The sequence below is a fragment of the Bombina bombina genome, chromosome 2 (genome assembly GCF_027579735.1).
Source record: "Bombina bombina isolate aBomBom1 chromosome 2, aBomBom1.pri, whole genome shotgun sequence".
In the NCBI taxonomy this organism is placed as follows: domain Eukaryota; kingdom Metazoa; phylum Chordata; class Amphibia; order Anura; family Bombinatoridae; genus Bombina; species Bombina bombina.
Window position 1 is genome coordinate 6,376,343 of NC_069500.1, and position 20,512 is coordinate 6,396,854.

General features: G+C 39.6%; 1 protein-coding gene across 1 annotated transcript in view; it reads right to left on the minus strand.

The window, feature by feature from the left end:
- The window catches only part of LOC128646832 (uncharacterized), a 355,386-nt gene that overhangs the window by 228,196 nt on the left and 106,678 nt on the right, over window positions 1-20,512 (minus strand). Inside the window, exons 8-9 of the mRNA XM_053699630.1 lie at window positions 7,036-7,124; window positions 1,383-1,503 (exon numbers count right to left, since the gene is read on the minus strand). Of these exons, the coding sequence (XP_053555605.1) occupies window positions 1,383-1,503; window positions 7,036-7,124 (210 nt within the window). The remainder of the gene's footprint in view (window positions 1-1,382; window positions 1,504-7,035; window positions 7,125-20,512) is intronic.

Below are 20,512 nucleotides of genomic sequence, written 5' to 3' on the forward strand. Positions count from 1 at the left end.
CTGGAACACTCTCCCTCGTGCTGTAAGGCTTTGCCCTAATCTGTCTTCCTTTAAATGTTCCCTGAAGACTTTTCTGTTCAGGGAAGCCTACAACCCAGCTCAATAATAAATTAACTTTACTTACCTAACATTTCCCTCATCTAACTCTGTATTAACATCTTTCCAAATCTTGCAATCCTTACCTCCTGTTTCTCAACCTCCTACCCTTCTAGATTGTAAGTTCCCACGGGAATAGGGTCCTCAATCCCTCCTGTATGTGTTTGTAAATTTTGTCCTGTCTCTTACAAGTCTTGTATTGTTTTATTTAAATGAATTGTATCCATGGACAGCGCTGCATGTTGGCGCTTCATAAATAAAGTATAATAATAATAATAATTGTGGGGAATGCTGCTCATTTTCTGCACTTCCTTTTATGGCCAGACTGGTGTGCATCATCCGTGTGAGACAGGATGCAGTCTCAGAATTGTGATGTCATCACTTATTATTTAAATTGCCTCGGTTCAGTATGATTTGCGTTGTCTCAGACCTGTTTGTGAGAGCTCCTGTATATTACCTGGCTATCTGGCGTCCCTCCTGGTTCCTGATCCCTGGCTTGTTCCTGACTCTGCTGTTCTCCTTGTTCCTGATTCCGGCTCGTCTGACTATTCGCTTTGGCTCCTGACTTGGCTCGTCTGACTACCAGCTCTGTTTTTTGATTCCTGGCTTGTTATGCGACTTGTGGACTTTTTATTATTTTTTGCTATTAATAAAAGGTGTGATTATTTCTGCACTTCTCGTCTCAGTCCGATTCCTGGCACCCTGACACCCAGTCGCAATTGCAACCTCTGCACCACCTGTAGTTTCGTCCCTGCTATCCTGGTTAGCCAGAAGCTGCCAGACAGTCCTGAGTTTTCGAGTGTCTGTTTCTGCGGAGCCAACAAGGTCTCAACTGGTGTCTGAGTTACCCCAGTTACCTTGCGCATCTGCAAAGTAGGTTCTCCTGCACATGTCTCTGAAGTGCCCATGGGTACCGCCATCTGATCAACGCATCATGCGCAGGTGCCACAGTGTCAGACTGGATAGGGATTGTGTCCAGAATGCATCGAAGAGGGAAAGTGCCAGATAGTTGAGGGATTGTGTGGTACAGGGGTGTAAAGGAGAAAAGGGGAATGTGGTATAGAGTGATAAAGGAGAAGTGGGAAAGTGTGGTATAGAGGGATAAAGGAGACGAGGGGGCGTATCATACCAGAGGAGTCTGGGGAACCCGGGGTTGGGGCTGGCTGCGCCCTAGGCAGCTGACTAGTTTGCCTAGTGGGAGCACCGGCCCTGCGTATAAAACAGCTCTTTATAAATAACACAATAATATACTTTGATAATGACGTGTTACCAATTGTCCCTCTCACCTCAAGAACATCCATTAGCTGGGCCTGGCCTTGTACAATCAGTACTTGTGCATCACAACGTAAAGCCACATCCAAAAAATATGAGGGTGCACAGGAGGGATCAATTCCAATGGCTACACCCCTGGTAGAGAGGAGACAAGGTGAAAATAAAAGATTACTACCCACCAAGGATAAGTGCTGAGAAACACGACAGCTACCTCATGTTATGCTCACTATACATCTGTTCTTAGTCTTATACATACCCAGGCACTGTTTTATTCCCTTACAGTATGTGTCATTACCGTCTGTACTGTACATCTGTACTTAGCCTTATACATACCCAGGTACTGCTGTATTCCCTTACAGTATGTGTCATTACCGTCTGTACTGTACATCTGTACTTAGCCATATACATACCCAGGTACTGCTGTATTCCCTTACAGTATGTGTCAGTACTGTCTATACTGTATGTCTGTACTTAGCCTTATACATACCCTGGTACTGCTCTATTCCCTTACAGTATGTGTCATTACCGTCTCTACTGTACGTCTGTACTTAGCCTTATACATACCCAGCTACTGCTGCATTCCCTTACAGTATGTGTCATTACCGTTTCTACTGTATTTCTGTACTTATCCTTATACATACCCAGGTACTGCTGTATTCCCTTACAGTATGTGTCATTACCGTCTCTACTGTACATCTGTACTTAGCCTTATACATACCCAGGTACTGCTGTATTCCCTTACAGTATGTGTCATTACCGTCTATACTGTACATCTGTACTTAGCCTTATACATACCCAGGTACTGCTGTATTCCCTTACAGTATGTGTCATTACCGTCTCTACTGTACGTCTGTACTTAGCCTTATACATACTCAGGTACTGCAGTATTCCCTTACAATACGTGTCATTACAGTCTCTACTGTACATCTGTAATACTGTAAGGGGATGCAGGCGTAATACTGTAAGGGAATGCAGGCGTAATACTGTAAGAGAATGAAGGAGTAATACTGTAAAGGAATGCAGGAGTAATAGTGTAAGGTAATGCAAGCGTAATAGCGTAGGGTAATGCAAGCGTAATAATGTAGGGTAATGCAAGCGTAATAATGTAGGGTAATGCAGGAGTAATAGTGTAGGGGAATGCAAGAGTAATACTGTAAGGGAATGCAGGGGTAATACTGTAGGGGAATGCTGGGGTAATACTGTAGGGGAATGCTGGGGTAATACTGTAGGGGAATGCTGGGGTAATACTGTAGGGGAATGCTGGGGTAATACTGTAGGGGAATGCAGGGGTAATACTGTAGGGGAATGCAGGGGTAATAGTGTAGGGGAATGCAGGAGTAATAGTGTAGGGGAATGCAGGAGTAATAGTGTAGGGGAATGCAGGAGTAATAGTGTAGGGGAATGCAGGAGTAATAGTGTGGGGGAATGCAGGAGTAATAGTGTGGGGGAATGCAGGAGTAATAGTGTGGGGGAATGCAGGAGTAATACTGTAGGGGAATGCAGGAGTAATAGTGTAGGGGAATGCAGGGGTAATAGTGTAGGGGAATGCAGGGGTAATACTGTAGGGGAATGCAGGAGTAATACAGTAAGGGAATGCAGGAGTAATACAGTAGGGGAAATGCAGGAGTAATAGTGTAGGGGAAATGCAGGAGTAATACTGTAGGGGAATGCAGGGGTAATGCAGGAGTAATAGTGTAGGGGAATGCAGGAGTAATAGTGTAGGGGAATGCAGGAGTAATAGTGTAGGGGAATGCAGGAGTAATAGTGTAGGGGAATGCAGGAGTAATAGTGTAGGGGAATGCAGGAGTAATAGTGTAGGGGAAATGCAGGAGTAATAGTGTAGGGGAAATGCAGGAGTAATACTGTAGGGGAAATGCAGGAGTAATACTGTAGGGGAAATGCAGGAGTAATACTGTAGGGGAATGCAGGAGTAATACTGTAGGGGAATGCAGGAGTAATACTGTAGGGGAATGCAGGAGTAATCGTGTAGGGGAATGCAGGAGTAATCGTGTAGGGGAATGCAGGAGTAATCCTGTAGGGGAATGCAGGAGTAATACTGTAGGGGAATGCAGGAGTAATACTGTAGGGGAATGCAGGAGTAATACTGTAGGGGAATGCAGGAGTAATACTGTAGGGGAATGCAGGAGTAATACTGTAGAGGAATGCAGGAGTAATACTGTAGAGGAATGCAGGAGTAATACTGTAGAGGAATGCAGGAGTAATACTGTAGAGGAATGCAGGAGTAATAGTGTAGGGGAATGTAGGAGTAATAGTGTAGGGGAATGCAGGAGTAATAGTGTAGGGGAATGCAGGAGTAATCCTGTAGGGGAATGCAGGAGTAATCCTGTAGGGGACACTGGGACAGCGCCTCCAAACAGGGACAATCCCAGTCAAAGTGGGACTTCTGGTAAGCCTATGCATGGGTGTAAATAAGCAGTTAGAAAGTACTCTCTGCAGGGTACATGGGTGTAAATAAACAGTTAGTGAGTACTCTCTGCAGGGTGCATGGGTGTAAATAAGCAGTTAGTGAGTACTCTCTGAAGGGTACATGGGTGTAAATAAGCAGTTAGTGAGTACTCTCTGCAGGGTGCATGGGTGTAAATAAGCAGTGAGTACTCTCTGAAGGGTACATGGGTGTAAATAAGCAGTTAGTGAGTACTCTCTGCATAGTTGCCAACATTTCCAAAAAAATTCCAGGGACACTTTGCAGCAGAGCAAGCGGGTTACTGGAGTATTGACGACCTACTGTTCAACTGCTCCGCCCACACAGTTCTGCAATCAAAACACACCCATTTGAAAGTAATAGTATAATTTAGACTTATCCATAGTTTATTATACAGATTACAGCACCAAGCTCTTACACCTACCCAGTCTCTGGAACACATTCTGGGCATATGGTTATTTTTACAACACAGCATCAAAATTAGAAAGACAAATAATATGTGAATCCATTCAATAATAATAATAATATTCCATTAGGAATGAATTATATTTAAATAATACACTATATCTATTTATCATCTATCTATCTGTATATATGTATGTGTGTGTATGTGTGTGTATATATATATATATATATATATATGCAAACAACAAATGTTGTGCAAAAGAGATTTTCAGGGACAAAAAAAATCCAGGGACATACAACAAAATCCAGGGACTGTCCCTGGAAATCAGGGACTGTTGGCAACTATGTCTCTGCAGGGCGCATGGGTGTAAATAAACAATGAGTACTCTCTGCAGGGCGCATGGGTGTAAATAAGCAGTTAGCGAGTACTCTCTGCAGGGTGCATGGGCGTAAATAAGCAGTTAGCGAGTACTCTCTGCAGGGTGCATGGGTGTAAATAAGCAGTTAGCGAGTACTCTCTGCAGGGTGCATGGGCGTAAATAAGCAGTTAGTGAGTACTCTCTGCAGGGTGCATGGGCGTAAATAAGCAGTTAGTGAGTACTCTCTGCAGGGGGCATGGGTGTAAATAAGCAGTTATTGAGTACTCTCTGCAGGGGGCATGGGTGTAAATAAGCAGTTATTGAGTACTCTCTGCAGGGCGCATGGGTGTAAATAAGCAGTTAGTGAGTACTCTCTGCAGGGAGTGCATGTGTGTAAATAAGCAGTTAGTGAGTACTCTCTGCAGGGTGCATGGGTGTAAATAAGCAGTTAGTGAGTACTCTCTGCAGGGTGCATGGGTGTAAATAAGCAGTTAGTGAGTACTCTCTGCAGGGCGCATGGGTGTAAATAAGCAGTTAGTGAGTACTCTCTGCAGGGAGTGCATGTGTGTAAATAAGCAGTTAGTGAGTACTCTCTGCAGGGTGCATGGGTGTAAATAAACAGTGAGTACTCTCTGCAGGGTGCATGGGCGTAAATAAACAGTTAGTGAGTACTCTCTACAGGGCGCATGGGTGTAAATAAGCAGTTAGTGAGTACTCTGCAGGGTGCATGGGCGTAAATAAGCAGTTAGTGAGTACTCTGCAGGGTGCATGGGCGTAAATAAGCAGTTAGTGAGTACTCTCTGCAGGGTGCATGGACGTAAGTAAACAGTTAGCGAGTACTCTGCAGGGTGCATGGACGTAAGTAAACAGTTAGCGAGTACTCTGCAGGGTGCATGGGCGTAAATAAGCAGTTAGTGAGTACTCTCTGCAGGGGGCATGGGCGTAAATAAGCAGTTAGTGAGTACTCTCTGCAGGGCACATGGGTGTAAATAAGCAGTTAGTGAGTACTCTCTGCAGGGTGCATGGGCGTAAATAAGCAGTTAGTGAGTACTCTCTGCAGGGTGCATGGACGTAAGTAAACAGTTAGCGAGTACTCTGCAGGGTGCATGGACGTAAGTAAACAGTTAGCGAGTACTCTGCAGGGTGCATGGGCGTAAATAAACAGTTAGTGAGTACTCTCTGCAGGGTGCATGGGCGTAAATAAGCAGTTAGTGAGTACTCTCTGCAGGGCACATGGGTGTAAATAAGCAGTTAGTGAGTACTCTCTGCAGGGTGCATGGGCGTAAATAAGCAGTTAGTGAGTACTCTCTGCAGGGTGCATGGACGTAAGTAAACAGTTAGCGAGTACTCTGCAGGGTGCATGACGTAAGTAAACAGTTAGCGAGTACTCTCTGCAGGGTGCATGGGCGTAAATAAACAGTTAGTGAGTACTCTCTGCAGGGTGCATGGGCGTAAATAAGCAGTTAGTGAGTACTCTCTGCAGGGTGCATGGGCGTAACTAAGCAGTTAGTGAGTATTCTCTGCAGGGTGCATGGGTGTAAATAAACAGTGAGTACTCTCTGCAGGGCGCATGGGTGTAAATAAGCAGTTAGTGAGTACTCTCTGCAGGGCGCATGGGTGTAAATAAGCAGTTAGTGAGTACTCTCTGCAGGGTGCATGGGCGTAACTAAGCAGTTAGTGAGTATTCTCTGCAGGGTGCATGGGTGTAAATAAACAGTGAGTACTCTCTGCAGGGCGCATGGGTGTAAATAAGCAGTTAGTGAGTACTCTCTGCAGGGTGCATGGGTGTAAATAAGCAGTTAGTGAGTACTCTCTGCAGGGCGCATGGGTGTAAATTAGCAGTTAGTGAGTACTCTCTGCAGGGTGCATGGGTGTAAATAAGCAGTTAGTGAGTACTCTCTGCAAGGTGCATGGGCGTAAATAAACAGTTAGTGAGTACTCTCTGCAGGGTGCAAATAAGCAGTTAGTGAGTACTCTCTGCAGGGTGCATGGGTGTAAATAAACAGTTAGTGAGTACTCTCTGCAGGGTGCATGGGTGTAAATAAACAGTGAGTATTCTCTGCAGGGCACATGGGTGTAAATAAGCAGTGAGTACTCTCTGCAGGGCACATGGGCGTAAATAAACAGTTAGCGAGTACTCTCTGCAGGGTGCATGGGCGTAAATAAACAGTTAGCGAGTACTCTCTCCAGGACACATGGGCAGGTTTAGCTTTGAACAACATTAGTTCAGATAACAAGAATACAATACATTTAAATAATAATGATGTAGAATTAGGACACTAAACTGGGCACAGAAGTGTAAACAACAGGTGGAAATTCTAACGTGAGCCATGCAGCGAAGGAGTTAAAAGGAACAACTGAGCCCAGCAGCCCCTCGTCACCCCCATCCTTTAACTAGACCACAGTATGTGCACATTGCAAGTATTAAGTCACGTATCAGTCACGGATAATAGAACTTACCCGGCCAAGATTGATCCAATTTCTGCCACAAACCATTCTGGCGAGTTATATCCCAGGATCACAACCCCACGAAAACGCTTCAGCCCCAACTGTGTGAGACAAACATGAAAATCAGACACAATACAGCTGGTGCTTGCGGGGCAATCGGATGATGATCTAAAGCTTTTAGCTATGGCGATCTTATCTAAAGAGTCTAGTCAATAAAGTGAGGTCCCACAAACTGTTTTAGAAAGACATTTTAGGTTGTTTAGCTCACTTTGCAGGTTCTAGGTGTAAAGGAGAAACAAAAACATTAAAATAAAATGTGCCAAAAAGCCCACATAGATTATTGTGCTGGTATATGGGTGGTATAGGCTACTCTCAGGAGCTGGTATAAGGGTGATATAGGCTACTCTCAGGAGCTGGTATAAAGGTAATATAGGCTACTCTCAGGAGCTGGTATAAGGGTGATATAGGCTACTCTCAGGAGCTGGTATAAAGGTGATATAGGCTACTCTCAGGAGCTGGTATAAAGGTAATATAGGCTACTCCCAGGAGCTGGTATAAAGGTGATATAGGCTACTCTCAGGACCTGGTATAAGGGTGATATAGGCTACTCTCAGGAGCTGGTATAAAGGAAATATAGGCTACTCTCAGGAGCTGGTATAAGGGTGATATAGGCTACTCTCAGGAGCTGTTATAAAGCTGGTATAGGCTATTCATGAGCTGGTATTAGGGCAGTATAGGCTATTCATGAGCTGGTATTAGGGCAGTATAGGCTACTCTCAGGAGCAGGTATTAGGGCAGTATAGATTATGCATGAGCTGGTATTAGGGGAGTATATGCTACCCTCAGGAGTTGGTATTAGGGCAGTATAGACTACTCATGAGCTGGAATTAAGGCAGTATAGGATACTCATGAGCTGGAATTAAGGCAGTATAGGCTATTCAGGAGCTGGTATTAGGGCAGTATAGGCTACTCTCAGGAGCTGGTATTAGGGTGGAATAGGCTACTCTCAGGAGCTGGTATTAGGGTGGAATAGGTTACTCTCAGGATCTGGTATTAAATCTTCCCCATAGGCTCTAGTGATAATCAACCATAGTAAAACAAAAGTTTTAGACTTTAGAACAACTGATTTGTCTTACATCGGCAGATACCTAAATAATTCTATAAAAAGAATGGCACAGATGACAGGAGTACAAGAATAGAGGGAATATTTTAAAAACACTATTGAGATGCACCTTAACACTGTATTAGCCTTGTTTGTAAAATTAAAAGAAAACAAATACGGTTTTCAAGAGAATTAGCATATGCAGTGAAGACAAAAAAAGATAGTCTATAAAAATTCAAACTCACTGGCTCAGAAGAAAATTGGGTAAAATGGAGAACCCAAATAAAAGTTGACAAAACAGCTAACCAGAAAGGCTAAAGCTGACGCAGAAGAGAAAATAGCACAATTTGTAAAAAAACAAAAAAAACAAAAAAAAAACACACACAACAGAGGGATAGTAAGACTCAAGAATGATGATAGAGTAGTGGAAGGAGATAAACAAATAGCAAACTGTCTAACTGATTAGTTTTGTTGTTACAATAGATGATAAAGATAGTAAATTTCTATAAAGGGAAGTTACTTTAAATGATAATATGAGTAGTACTTTTATTTATTTTTTACAGAAGAAGAGGTTTAAGGGCTTTATGAAAAATAAAAAAGTAAATAAGTCTGTTGGTCCAGATAATATTTATCCAAGGGTCCTAAGAGAACTTAAAGGGACAGTTAAGACTCAAAATAATCTTTAACCAATAGGTTACTTGCCACACGATTATGGGGGACATCGTTCTCCCTGTGCTGCAGTCCTCAGTGTTTATTCATTTAAAAAAAAAAAAAAAAAACAACTGCCGTTCACAGCCAAAATGGACTCCTAACTCCTCCTAACTTGACGTCATTTGGAGGCTGATTCTAACAGCAAATGACATGAGTGTTGGCCACGACGCTCACGCCCATTTGCGCATGCGCACTTGCTCATTTTAGTCACTAGCAGGAACTGAAAGAAGGTTCCTATTTCAGTGACGGACCGCTGCCATTTATCACCCTACGTTCAGACATTTGAAGTTTTGTTCTTTTGCTAAAACAGTTGTAGGTTTTACTATGACCAGTGCACAATGTCTGTGCTACAAATAAACTGACGTTTTGTTGCTAGAACTCGGCTACGATGTGCTGGAGCCAGAATATTTATAGAATCTATAGCGTTACCAAACACTCATTTGCCGGGGTGTCTGTGATCCTATCATACAACACACACATAAACATACATACAAACACACACATACAAGCAGATACACCCTGCGCGCATACACATGCATACAACACACACACAAACATACATACAAACACACACATACAAGCAGATACACCCTGCGCACATACACATGCATACAAACAACACACACACACAAACATACATACAAACACACACATACAAGCAGATACACCCTGCGCACATACACATACATACAACACACACATAAACATACATACAACACACACATACAAGCAGATACACCCTGCGCACATACACATGCATACAACACACACACAAACATACATACAACACACACATAAACATACATACAACACACACGTACATACAACACACATACACATATAGATATACATGGTAGCATGGTTAGTGGGCAAGGGGCATGGCTCCGCAATATTCATGGCATATTTCCTATGTTGCACGATGAGCACCTGTGCGCTCACAGGCTAAATGTCATTATGTGCCATAGTTTAGATGTCGGAGTAGATGTTTTGGATATTTGCTGAAGATAAATAAAACAGAGAGACAGTGAGTACTGTATAGGGATTACATATATGTGGGGAAGTAACCTGAGAGGGAGAAAACATGTACTGCATCCAATAAAATGCTAGCATAGTCCTGGATATTCATGTATGCCGTTTGCTAAACCGCCGCACAGATGATATAAAACCCTGTACAATGCAAAAGTTGTATGGGAATTAGCAGCATCCTTTGATTATTTTGTTGTTCACTTGTTATATGTGATACCAATCCTCAGCTGCAACTTCATGCACTCTTCCCTCTAGATCAGATTAGCAGACAAGGCAGAGGAAGACAAGTCTTTACTATAACCCCTCTGTAAGCTTTGTATAGGAGGCAGTGAGCAGTTAGTTCTCAGAACAAAACACTCCAGTAACAGTGGTTGGAACATTTCTAACCCATATGTAACCTCTGTGTTTTAAATAATTATATTTGCATGCAGGGACTGATTCATAAATATGTCAGGGTGGTGAAATATAGGCAGGCATTTCAAGATTACAATTTAAAAACATGAATTATGACCACGAAAAATGAGTTCAGAGACCAATCCATCATGCACACAATAAAGAGTTTTTACCTAACGCTGCCCCCTTATCATCTGTAGTAAAATGGCACATTGTGAATATACAATGCATTGTAATGCTGCAGGATAGTACAACAGGCTTTCAACAAAAAGGTGTTCCCAAGCATGCAATGACCAACAACAATAACCTATATATGTTTTATTAAAATCATCTACATATATACCTATGCAAACACATACAGAAAAGATATGCATACTTGATCAAGTCTGAGGAAAGTTCCTGAGGGGGGAGGGAAAACACGGAGGAAATGCCATAGCAATGAGTAAGCTAAAGGACTAAGAACACTGTCTAGTTTCATGATGTATTATACATGGAGGGGGATTTCATACTAAGATAGGAACGAAAGCAAAGAAATCTCATCAGGAAGCCTAGAAGTTGCAGGCAGTGACACAAATGTGATAGGATCACAGACACCCCGGCAAATGAGTGTTTGGTAACGCTATAGATTCTATAAATATTCTGGCTCCAGCACATCGTAGCCGAGTTCTAGCAACAAAACGTCAGTTTATTTGTAGCACAGACATTGTGCACTGGTCATAGTAAAACCTACAACTGTTTTAGCAAAAGAACAAAACTTCAAAAGTCTGAACGTAGGGTGATCAATGGCAGCGTATAATTTTATGTTTAATTTTTTTTTCCCCTTCAGCTGAGATCCTCTCACAGGTCAGCGCTCACTGCCCCATCTTTGATTATGTGCCCCCAGAACTTATTACCCTCTTCATCTCCAACACTGGGGGAAATGCCCCATCCTACATATACCACCTGATGAGTGAGCCCTAATAATAAGAAGAGGTATATAACGTGTCACACCTGTGTTTCCAAATCGCGAAAACTGAAGGAGCACAGGAGAGCTAGGTTATAGACTTCCGGTGCAGCACTAAAACGGATCCCCACCGCATTCTCTAAAAAAAAATATATATATATATATACCACTTTGCGCATGCGTTAGGCTAAAGGCTATGTTCAAGTTGAGCGTGCATGATAAATTTTGAAAAGAAGCTACGGGGGAAGAAGACAATGGGAGGAGGAGTTAGGCTTCCATGTTTTGGTGTGAAGGGCAGTTGGTTTTTTTTGAAAAAATTAATAAACACTGAGGACTGCAGCACAGGGAGAACGATGTCCCCCATAATCGTGTGGCAAGTAACCTATTGATTAAAGATTATTTTGAGTCTTAACTGTCCCTTTAAATCCGCTATAGCTACTCCATTCTCAACAACATATAGAACAGCTGCCTGGCAAATAGTGTGCTCGTGACAACTGTGGAAATCTGCCCAATTCCACTGGAACAATATGCAACACGAAAATGTCCACAGCACAGCTTGCTTAAAAAGTGTCTTTATTGACAAATGAAAGAGCGACGTTTCGTGACTACTGTCACTTAATCATGCTATACATATAATACTCAGAGGAGATCCATTTAAACTGTTTGGCTTGGCGCCAATACATTCTATACTTGAGCGCCACCTGCTGCACAGAATACATTACTTGCTAAATATCCAAAATCTTATCCAATTTGCAACAAAACACTTTTTTTTAGTGAAACATTATTCAAACATTTTACAGCAAAGAAGTGACATCTCTACATCTAACACAGATTAACGAACCCTGTTACTAGTACTACAAATCAATACATCTCTATAAAATAAATTTAATTAGACCTGATTTTTACCAAAATACTGACCAATCAAAGTCCCTATTCATACCATTAGGTACCAGTGATCCCAATTTATGAATCCAATGCATTTCTTTTTGTTTTAATATTTTCTCACGGTCACCACCCATTCTCTGTAGTCCCACATAATCGATAACCTGCCACCTGAGCTGGCTGATTCTGTGGCCTTTCTTTAAAAAATGATTGGAGACTGGTGCTTCCCTGTTCCCACATCTAATATTGGAGCGGTGCTGGCTAAGCCTATCTTTCACTTTTCTTACCGTCTCTCCAATATAGATGAGGGAACACGGACATTTAATTAAATAGATTGCATATGTAGTGTCACAAGTAAAAAAATGCCTAATAGTATACCTTCTACCACTTCTAGGGTGGGCAAACTCTTTACCCCTTATTACTGAATTGCAGCTGATACATCCTAAACAAGGATAACATCCTAAGTTCTTCTTTGTCAAATGACTCTGCTGTAACTGCTTAGCTGGTCCTATATCAGACTTTACAAAGTAGTCCCTCAAATTCTTTACCCTTTTATAGGCTACAATAGGTTTCTCTCTAAATTCAATAATATTATTATTGCACCTCTGCAATATAGGCCAATGTTTATTAATAACTCTGGCTATTTGTCTACCATGGGCACTAAATTGTGATGTAAAGATCATTCTCTTACTCTTATCATCTTTATTGGTAGTCAAGTTGTTACTGCATTTATCTAATACATTTTGGGGGTAACCTCTATTACGGAATTTTTCTTGCATTTCATTAATTCTTTTATTGAGATTATCTGATTCTGATACTATACGCTGAACCCTCATCAATTGACTCTTAGGTAAGGATTCTACCAAATGGCGTGGATGGAAACTATGGAACTGTAACAATGTGTTCCTATCCGTTTCTTTTGAATATAAATCAAATTCTAATGTAGGACCTTTCTTATACACTCTAGTGTCCAATTGTGGATTGTACATTAGAAACGTCGCTCTTTCATTTGTCAATAAAGACACTTTTTAAGCAAGTTGTGCTGTGGACATTTTCGTGTTGCATATAGCTACTCCATTAGCTGATTTATTTAATCAGTCACTACTAACAGGGATTGTTCCAAAAGACTGGAAAATTGGCAATGTAGTCCCTTCTTTATATATAAAAAAAAAGGGTAGTAGGGAAGATTCTGCTAACTATAGGCCAGTCAGTTTGACCTCAATTGCAGGGAAATTAATGGATTTTTTTTTATTTTTTATTTTTTTTAAAGGAAAGACTTGTATCTTTCCTTCAGACAAACAATTTAGAAGACAAAGAACAGCATGGTTTCACTGCTGGAAGATCATGTCAGACTAATCCAATTGATTTCTTTGGCAATGTAACTAAATTCATAGACCAGGGAGGAGCCGTAGATGTTGCATATCTAGACTTTACCAAAGCATTCGACACCGTCCCACACAAACTTATTCACAAAATGTATTGCTTTGGAGTAGATGAGAAGATTGTTAAGTGTATAGAATGCTGGCTTAAAGATAGACGACAGAGGGTTTCAATTAATGGAGTACATTCAAATGAGGCGTCAGTTACTAGTGGTGTTCCCCAAGGGTCAGTTCTTGTGCCTGTTTTGTTTAACATGTTCATAAGTGATATTGAAAGTGGGCTTAAGGGGAAGGTTTGTTTGTTTGCTGATACAAAAATTAGTTCCAGGAGGGGTTGATCAAATGAACAGTGATATTAAAAAAACTAGATTGGTCAAATAAATGGGATCTGAAATTTAATATTACCAAGAGCAAAATTCTGCATATAGGATCCAAAAACCCAAAGGGCAATTATAGTCTCAATGGTACATTACTGACTGTAACTAAAGAAGAAAGGGACTTGGGGATTATTATTTCAGATTATATAAAATTTGGTACATAATGCAGCAGTACAGTCAGCAAGACCAGTCAAATGCTTGGTTGCATTGGGAGAGGTTTTAGTAGCAGAAATAGCAAGGATCTTATGTCACTTTACAGATCACTAGTTAATAACAAGGTTCTTATTAGACATGTGCAATTCGGCTGATTCGGAATTTCTGAATCGGCACCATAACTAAAATCCCGAAAATGAATAAATCAGTTTCCGAATTTTTGAATCCATTCTTTATACATATTCAGAATTTTCCATTGTTCTAATCTAAACTGCAGTTCCCCAACGTAGCCGACACTATCTAAATAAAGTTATTAACCCCTAAACCGCCATTCCCCGACACTAACTAAACCTATTAACCCCTAAACTGCAGTTCCCCGACACTAACTAAACCTATTAACCCCTAAACCTCAGTTCCCCCAACATCACCAACACTAACTAAACCTATTAACCCCAAAACCGCAGTTCAGACACTAACTAAACGCAGTTCCCAAACATTGCCAACACTAACTAAACCTATTAACCCCTAAACCACAGTTTCCCGACACTAACTAAACCTATTAACCCCTAAACCTCAGTTCCCCAACATCACCAACACTAACTAAACCTATTAACCCCAAAACCGCAGTTCAGACACTAACTAAACCTATTAATCCCTAAACCGCAGTTCACAAACATCGCCAACACTAACTAAACCTATTTGTTAAGATTACTGCAGCTTTAACTGTATCTTTGCACTAACCTTGTCTCACCATTATATGTTAGAAGTGCTGCACTTTAAGCTCAGCTCACCACACCCTCTGGGTGTGTCTGGGTCTCTGTGACATCATCAGAAGCCGTGTTTAGTTTTACTGATGAACCGGTTAGTAAAGAAGCCATGTGGTTGTGGCTGAATAAAAGTTTGACTGAAGCACCTGCTGCAGAGTCTTCATGATATGTGCAAGAGACATCATACACAAGGTAACAGCACACAACTGAATGTTCTAATCCTGACTACACAGAGAACACTATTAACCCCTAAACCACAGATCCCCGACATTGCCAACACTAACTAAATCTATTAACCCCCACATCGCAACAACCTAAATTAAACTATATTAACCCCTAAACCTAACAATACAATTATTAACTACCTATTTAAAAAAAAATACAAGCTTACATGTAAAATAAAAATAAAACCTAACATTACTAAAAAATAAAAACTACAATTACAAAACATAACACTAAAATTACAAAAAATACTACCATTACAAAAAACAACAAACAAAATTTTCCAAAACAATAAAAATGATTCCTATTCTAATACCCCGTTTAAAAAAACAAACAAAAAAACCCCCAATCTATAATAAACTACCAAGGGCCCTTAAAAGGGCCTTTTGTAGGGCAATGCCCTAAAGTTAACAGCTATTTTGCTAAAAAATTACAACAAATGCCCCCTCACATTACAAACCCCCCCAAACCCACAAAAAACCTAATCTACCCATTGCCCTGAAAAGGGCATTTGTATGGGCTTTGCCCTTAAAAGGGCATTCAGCTCTTTTTCAGCCCATTAAAATAAAAAGAGCCCTAATCTAAAAATAAAACACCCCAAAAAAAACAAAACACTAACCCCAAAATCGGTACTCACAGTTGCTGAAGTCCGGCGAAAGATCTTAATCCCAGCGGCGAAGCATCTTCATCCAGACGGCTCCATTTTCATCCATTGCGGGACCGGCATATTCTATCTTCATCCCTGCGGAGGCGGAGTGGTTGGTGGAATGCGCGGAGGTCCAGGCAGAGTTCCATCGGTCTGACGTGGAGGTCCTCTTCATGCGATCGACTGCCACACACTAAAGATTGGCTGAAAAATTCAAATCAGCCAAAAGGAATGAGAGCTGCTTAAATCTTATTGGTTGATTTGAACAGCCAATAGGATTTAAGCAGCTCTCGTTTCTATTGACTGATTTTTTCAGCCAATAGGAATGCAACAGTACCCCAATATAAAAGGGTTACCTTGCATTCAATCTTCAGTGTGCGGTGGTCGATCGCATAAAGAGGACCTCCACGTCGGACCAATGGAACTGCGACTGGACCTCCACCTCTGCGCATCCACCGACCGAACCGCCTCCGCTGGGATGAATATAGAAGATGCCGGTCCCACGATGGATACAAATGGAGCCGCCTGGATGAAGATGCTTCGCTGCTGGGATGAGGATGTTTTGCCCGACTTCAGCAAATGTGAGTACCGATTTTGGGGTTAGCGTTAGATTTTTTTTTTTGTTTTTTGGGATGTGTGTTTTTTTTTTTTTAAATTAGGGCTTTTATTTTAATGGGCCGAAAAAGAGCTGAATGCCCCTTTAGAATGGGTAGATTTTTATTTTTTATTTTGTGGGTTTGGAGGTTTGTAATCTTAGGGGGTGTTTGTTGTAATTTTTTTACCAAAAGAGCTGTTAACTTTAGTGCAATGCCCTACAAAAGGCCCTTTTAAGGGCCCTTGGTAGTTTATTATAGATTGTTTTGTTTTTTAAACGGGGTATTAGAATAGGAATCATTTTTATTGTTTTGGAAAATTTTGTTTGTTGTTTTTTGTAATGGTAGTATTTTTTGTAATTTTAGTGTTATGTTTTGTAATTGTAGTTTTTATTTTTTAACTTTAGGGTAATGCCCTACAAAAGGCCATTTTAAGGGCCCTTGGTAGTTTACTATAGATTTTTTTTTTTTTTTTTTTTATGGGGTATTAGAATAGGAATAATTTTTATTGTTTTGGATAATTTCATTTGTTATTTTTTTGTAATCAAAGGTTTTTTATTTTTAGTAATGTTTTATTAGTGTAAGCTTAGGTTTTATTTTTATTTCAGAGGTATGTTTGTATTTATTTTAACTAGGTAGCTAGTAAATAGTAATATTATAACTAGCTTAAGTTTTATTTTTATTTCACAGGTAAGTTTGTATTAATTTTTAAATAGATAGTTATTAATTTCAACTTTAATTTAGGTCTATTTTAATTATGTTAAAGTTAGGGGGTGTTAGGTTTAGGGGTTAATAAAGTTTGATTTAGGTTGTTGTGATGTGGGGGGGTTTAGGGGTTAATAGGTTTAGTTAGTGTCGGCGATGTCAGGGAACTGCAGTTTAGGGGTTAATAGGTTTAGTTAGTGTTGGCTATGTGAGGGGGGGCGGTTTAGGGGTTTATAGCTTTAGTGTTGGCAATGTGGGTGACGGTGGATTTAGATAATTTTGTTTCGGCAATTGGCGGCATATTAGTTATGTTAAGTTAGATAGTTTTTTCGAATCCATTCTTTATTCATATGCATTATTCTATTCTAAACTTTAGAATAGAATAATGAATATGAATAAAGAATGGATCTGAAATAAAGAACGGATCTGAAAAAAAACTATTTAACTTCGCATAACTAATTTGCCAAAACTAAATTATTTAACTAATTAAAACAAAACATTTTTAGTGTTGCACATGTCTAGTTCTTATGACACTTTACAGATCATTAGTTAACAAGGTTCTTATGCCACTTTACAGATCATAGTTAACAACAAGGTTCTTATGCCACTTTATAGATCATTAGTTAATAACAAGGTTCTTATGCCACTTTACAGATCATTAGTTAATAACAAGGTTCTTATGCAACTTTATAGATCATTAGTTAATAACAAGGTTCTTATGCCACTTTACAGATCATTAGTTAATAACAAGGTTCTTATCCCACTTTACGGATCACTAGTTAATAACAAGGTTCTTATCCCACTTTACAGATCATTAGTTAATAACAAGGTGCTTATGCCACTTTACAGATCATTAGTTAATAATAAGGTTCTTATGCCACTTTACAGATCATTAGTTAATAACAAGGTGCTTATGCCACTTTACAGATTAGTTAATAACAAGGTGCTTATGCCACTTTACAGATCATTAGTTAATAACAAGGTTCTTATGCCACATAACAGATCATTAGTTAATAACAAGGTGCTTATGCCACTTTACAGATTAGTTAATAACAAGGTGCTTATGCCACTTTACAGATCATAGTTAATAACAAGGTTCTTATGCCACTTTACAGATCATTAGTTAATAATAAGGTTCTTATGCCACTTTACAGATCATTAGTTAATAACAAGGTGCTTATGCCACTTTACAGATTAGTTAATAACAAGGTGCTTATGCCACTTTACAGATCATAGTTAATAACAAGGTTCTTATGCCACTTTACAGATCACTAGTTAATAAAAAGATTCTTATGCCACTTTACAGATCACTAGTTAATAACAAGGTGCTTATGCCACTTTACAGATCATTAGTTAACAAGGTTCTTATGCCACTTTACAGATCATTAGTTAATAACAAGGTACTTATGCCACTTTACAGATCATTAGTTAACAAGGTTCTTATGCCACTTTACAGATCATTAGTTAATAACAAGGTTCTTATGCCACTTTATAGATCATTAGTTAATAACAAGGTTCTTATGCCACTTTACAGATCACTAGTTAATAACAAGGTGCTTATGCCACTTTACAGATCATTAGTTAATAACAAGGTTCTTATGCCACTTTACAGATCACTAGTTAATAACAAGGTTCTTATGCCACTTTATAGATCATTAGTTAATAACAAGGTGCTTATGCCACTTTACAGATCACTAGTTAATAACAAGGTGCTTATGCCACTTTACAGATCATTAGTTAATAACAAGGTTCTTATGCCACTTTACAGATCACTAGTTAATAACAAGGTTCTTATGCCACTTTATAGATCATTAGTTAATAACAAAGTTCTTATGCCACTTTACAGATCACTAGTTAATAACAAGGTTCTTATGCCACTTTATAGATCATTAGTTAATAACAAGGTTCTTATGCCACTTTACAGATCATTAGTTAATAACAAGGTTCTTCTGCCACTTTACAGATCATTAGTTAATAACAAGGCTCTTATGCCACTTTACAGATCATTAGTTAATAACAAGGTGCTTATGCCACTTTACATATCACTAGTTAATAACAAGGTTCTTATGCCACTTTACAGATCATTAGTTAATAACAAGGTTCTTCTGCCACTTTACAGATCACTAGTTAATAACAAGGTTCTTCTGCCACTTTACAGATCACTAGTTAATAACAAGGTTCTTATGCCACTTTACAGATCACTAGTTAATAACAAGGTTCTTATGCCACTTTACAGATCATTAGTTAATAACAAGGTTCTTATGCCACTTTACAGATCATTAGTTAATAACAAGGTTCTTATGCCACTTTACAGATCACTAGTTAATAACAAGGTTCTTATGCCACTTTACAGATCATTAGTTAATAACAAGGTGCTTATGCCACTTTACAGATCACTAGTTAATAACAAGGTTCTTATGCCACTTTACAGATCATTAGTTAATAACAAGGTTCTTATGCCACTTTATAGATCATTAGTTAATAACAAGGTTCTTATGCCACTTTACAGATCATTAGTTAATAACAAGGTACTTATGCCACTTTACAGATCATTAGTTAATAACAAGGTTCTTATGCCACTTTACAGATCATTAGTTAATAACAAGGTTCTTATGCCACTTTACAGATCATTAGTTAATAACAAGGTTCTTATGCCACTTTACAGATCATTAGTTAATAACAAGGTTCTTATGCCACTTTACAGATCATTAGTTAATAAAAAGGTTCTTATGCCACTTTACAGATCATTAGTTAATAACTAGTGATGTCCCGAACTGTTAGCCAGCAAACTGTTCCCTGCGAACATAGCTTGTTCGCGTTCGCCGCCGCGGGCGAACATATGCAATGTTCGATCCGCCCCCTATTCGTCATCATTGAGTAAACTTTGACCCTGTATCTCACAGTCTGCAGACACATTACAGCCAATCAGCAGCAGACACTCCCTTCCAGACCCTCCCGGGCAGCAGCCATTTTAGAATCATTGTGATGCAGCTTTTGAAGAGAGAGGAGGTTTATTGTTGCAGCTCCTGATTTTATTGGGAAATTGATAGCTAGGCTAGTCTATTCAGTCTCCACTAAAGTCCTGAAGGACTCATCTGATCTCTGCTGTAAGGACAGCACCCAAAAAAGCCCTTTTTAGTGCTAAAATATTTTAATTTATTTTTTGCATAGGGCTAGAACTCCAGTCGTTTTTTTTTTAATTTGCCTGCCTGCCACCAGCCTGTGTGTGAGCCTCACAGCATATATTGTGCCAACTTGCTCACTGCCACCACTCATATCTGGTGCTTTAACATTATTTTAAATTAAAAAAAAAAAAAAAAACTTTTACATTAGTTTGCTAATTGCAAGTTTAATCTAATTTCATTAACCATCAGGCCTGTGTGCCAGGCCAACCGCAAGCATATACTGTGATTAATTGCTCTGTGCAACCACTCATATCTTGTGGCTTAACATTATTTTAAATTAAAAAAAAACTTTTACATTAGTTTGCCAATTGCAAGTTTAATCTAATTTTATTTTCCATCAGGCCTGTGTGCCAGGCCAACCGCAAGCATATACTGTGATTAATTGCTCTGTGCAACCACTCATAT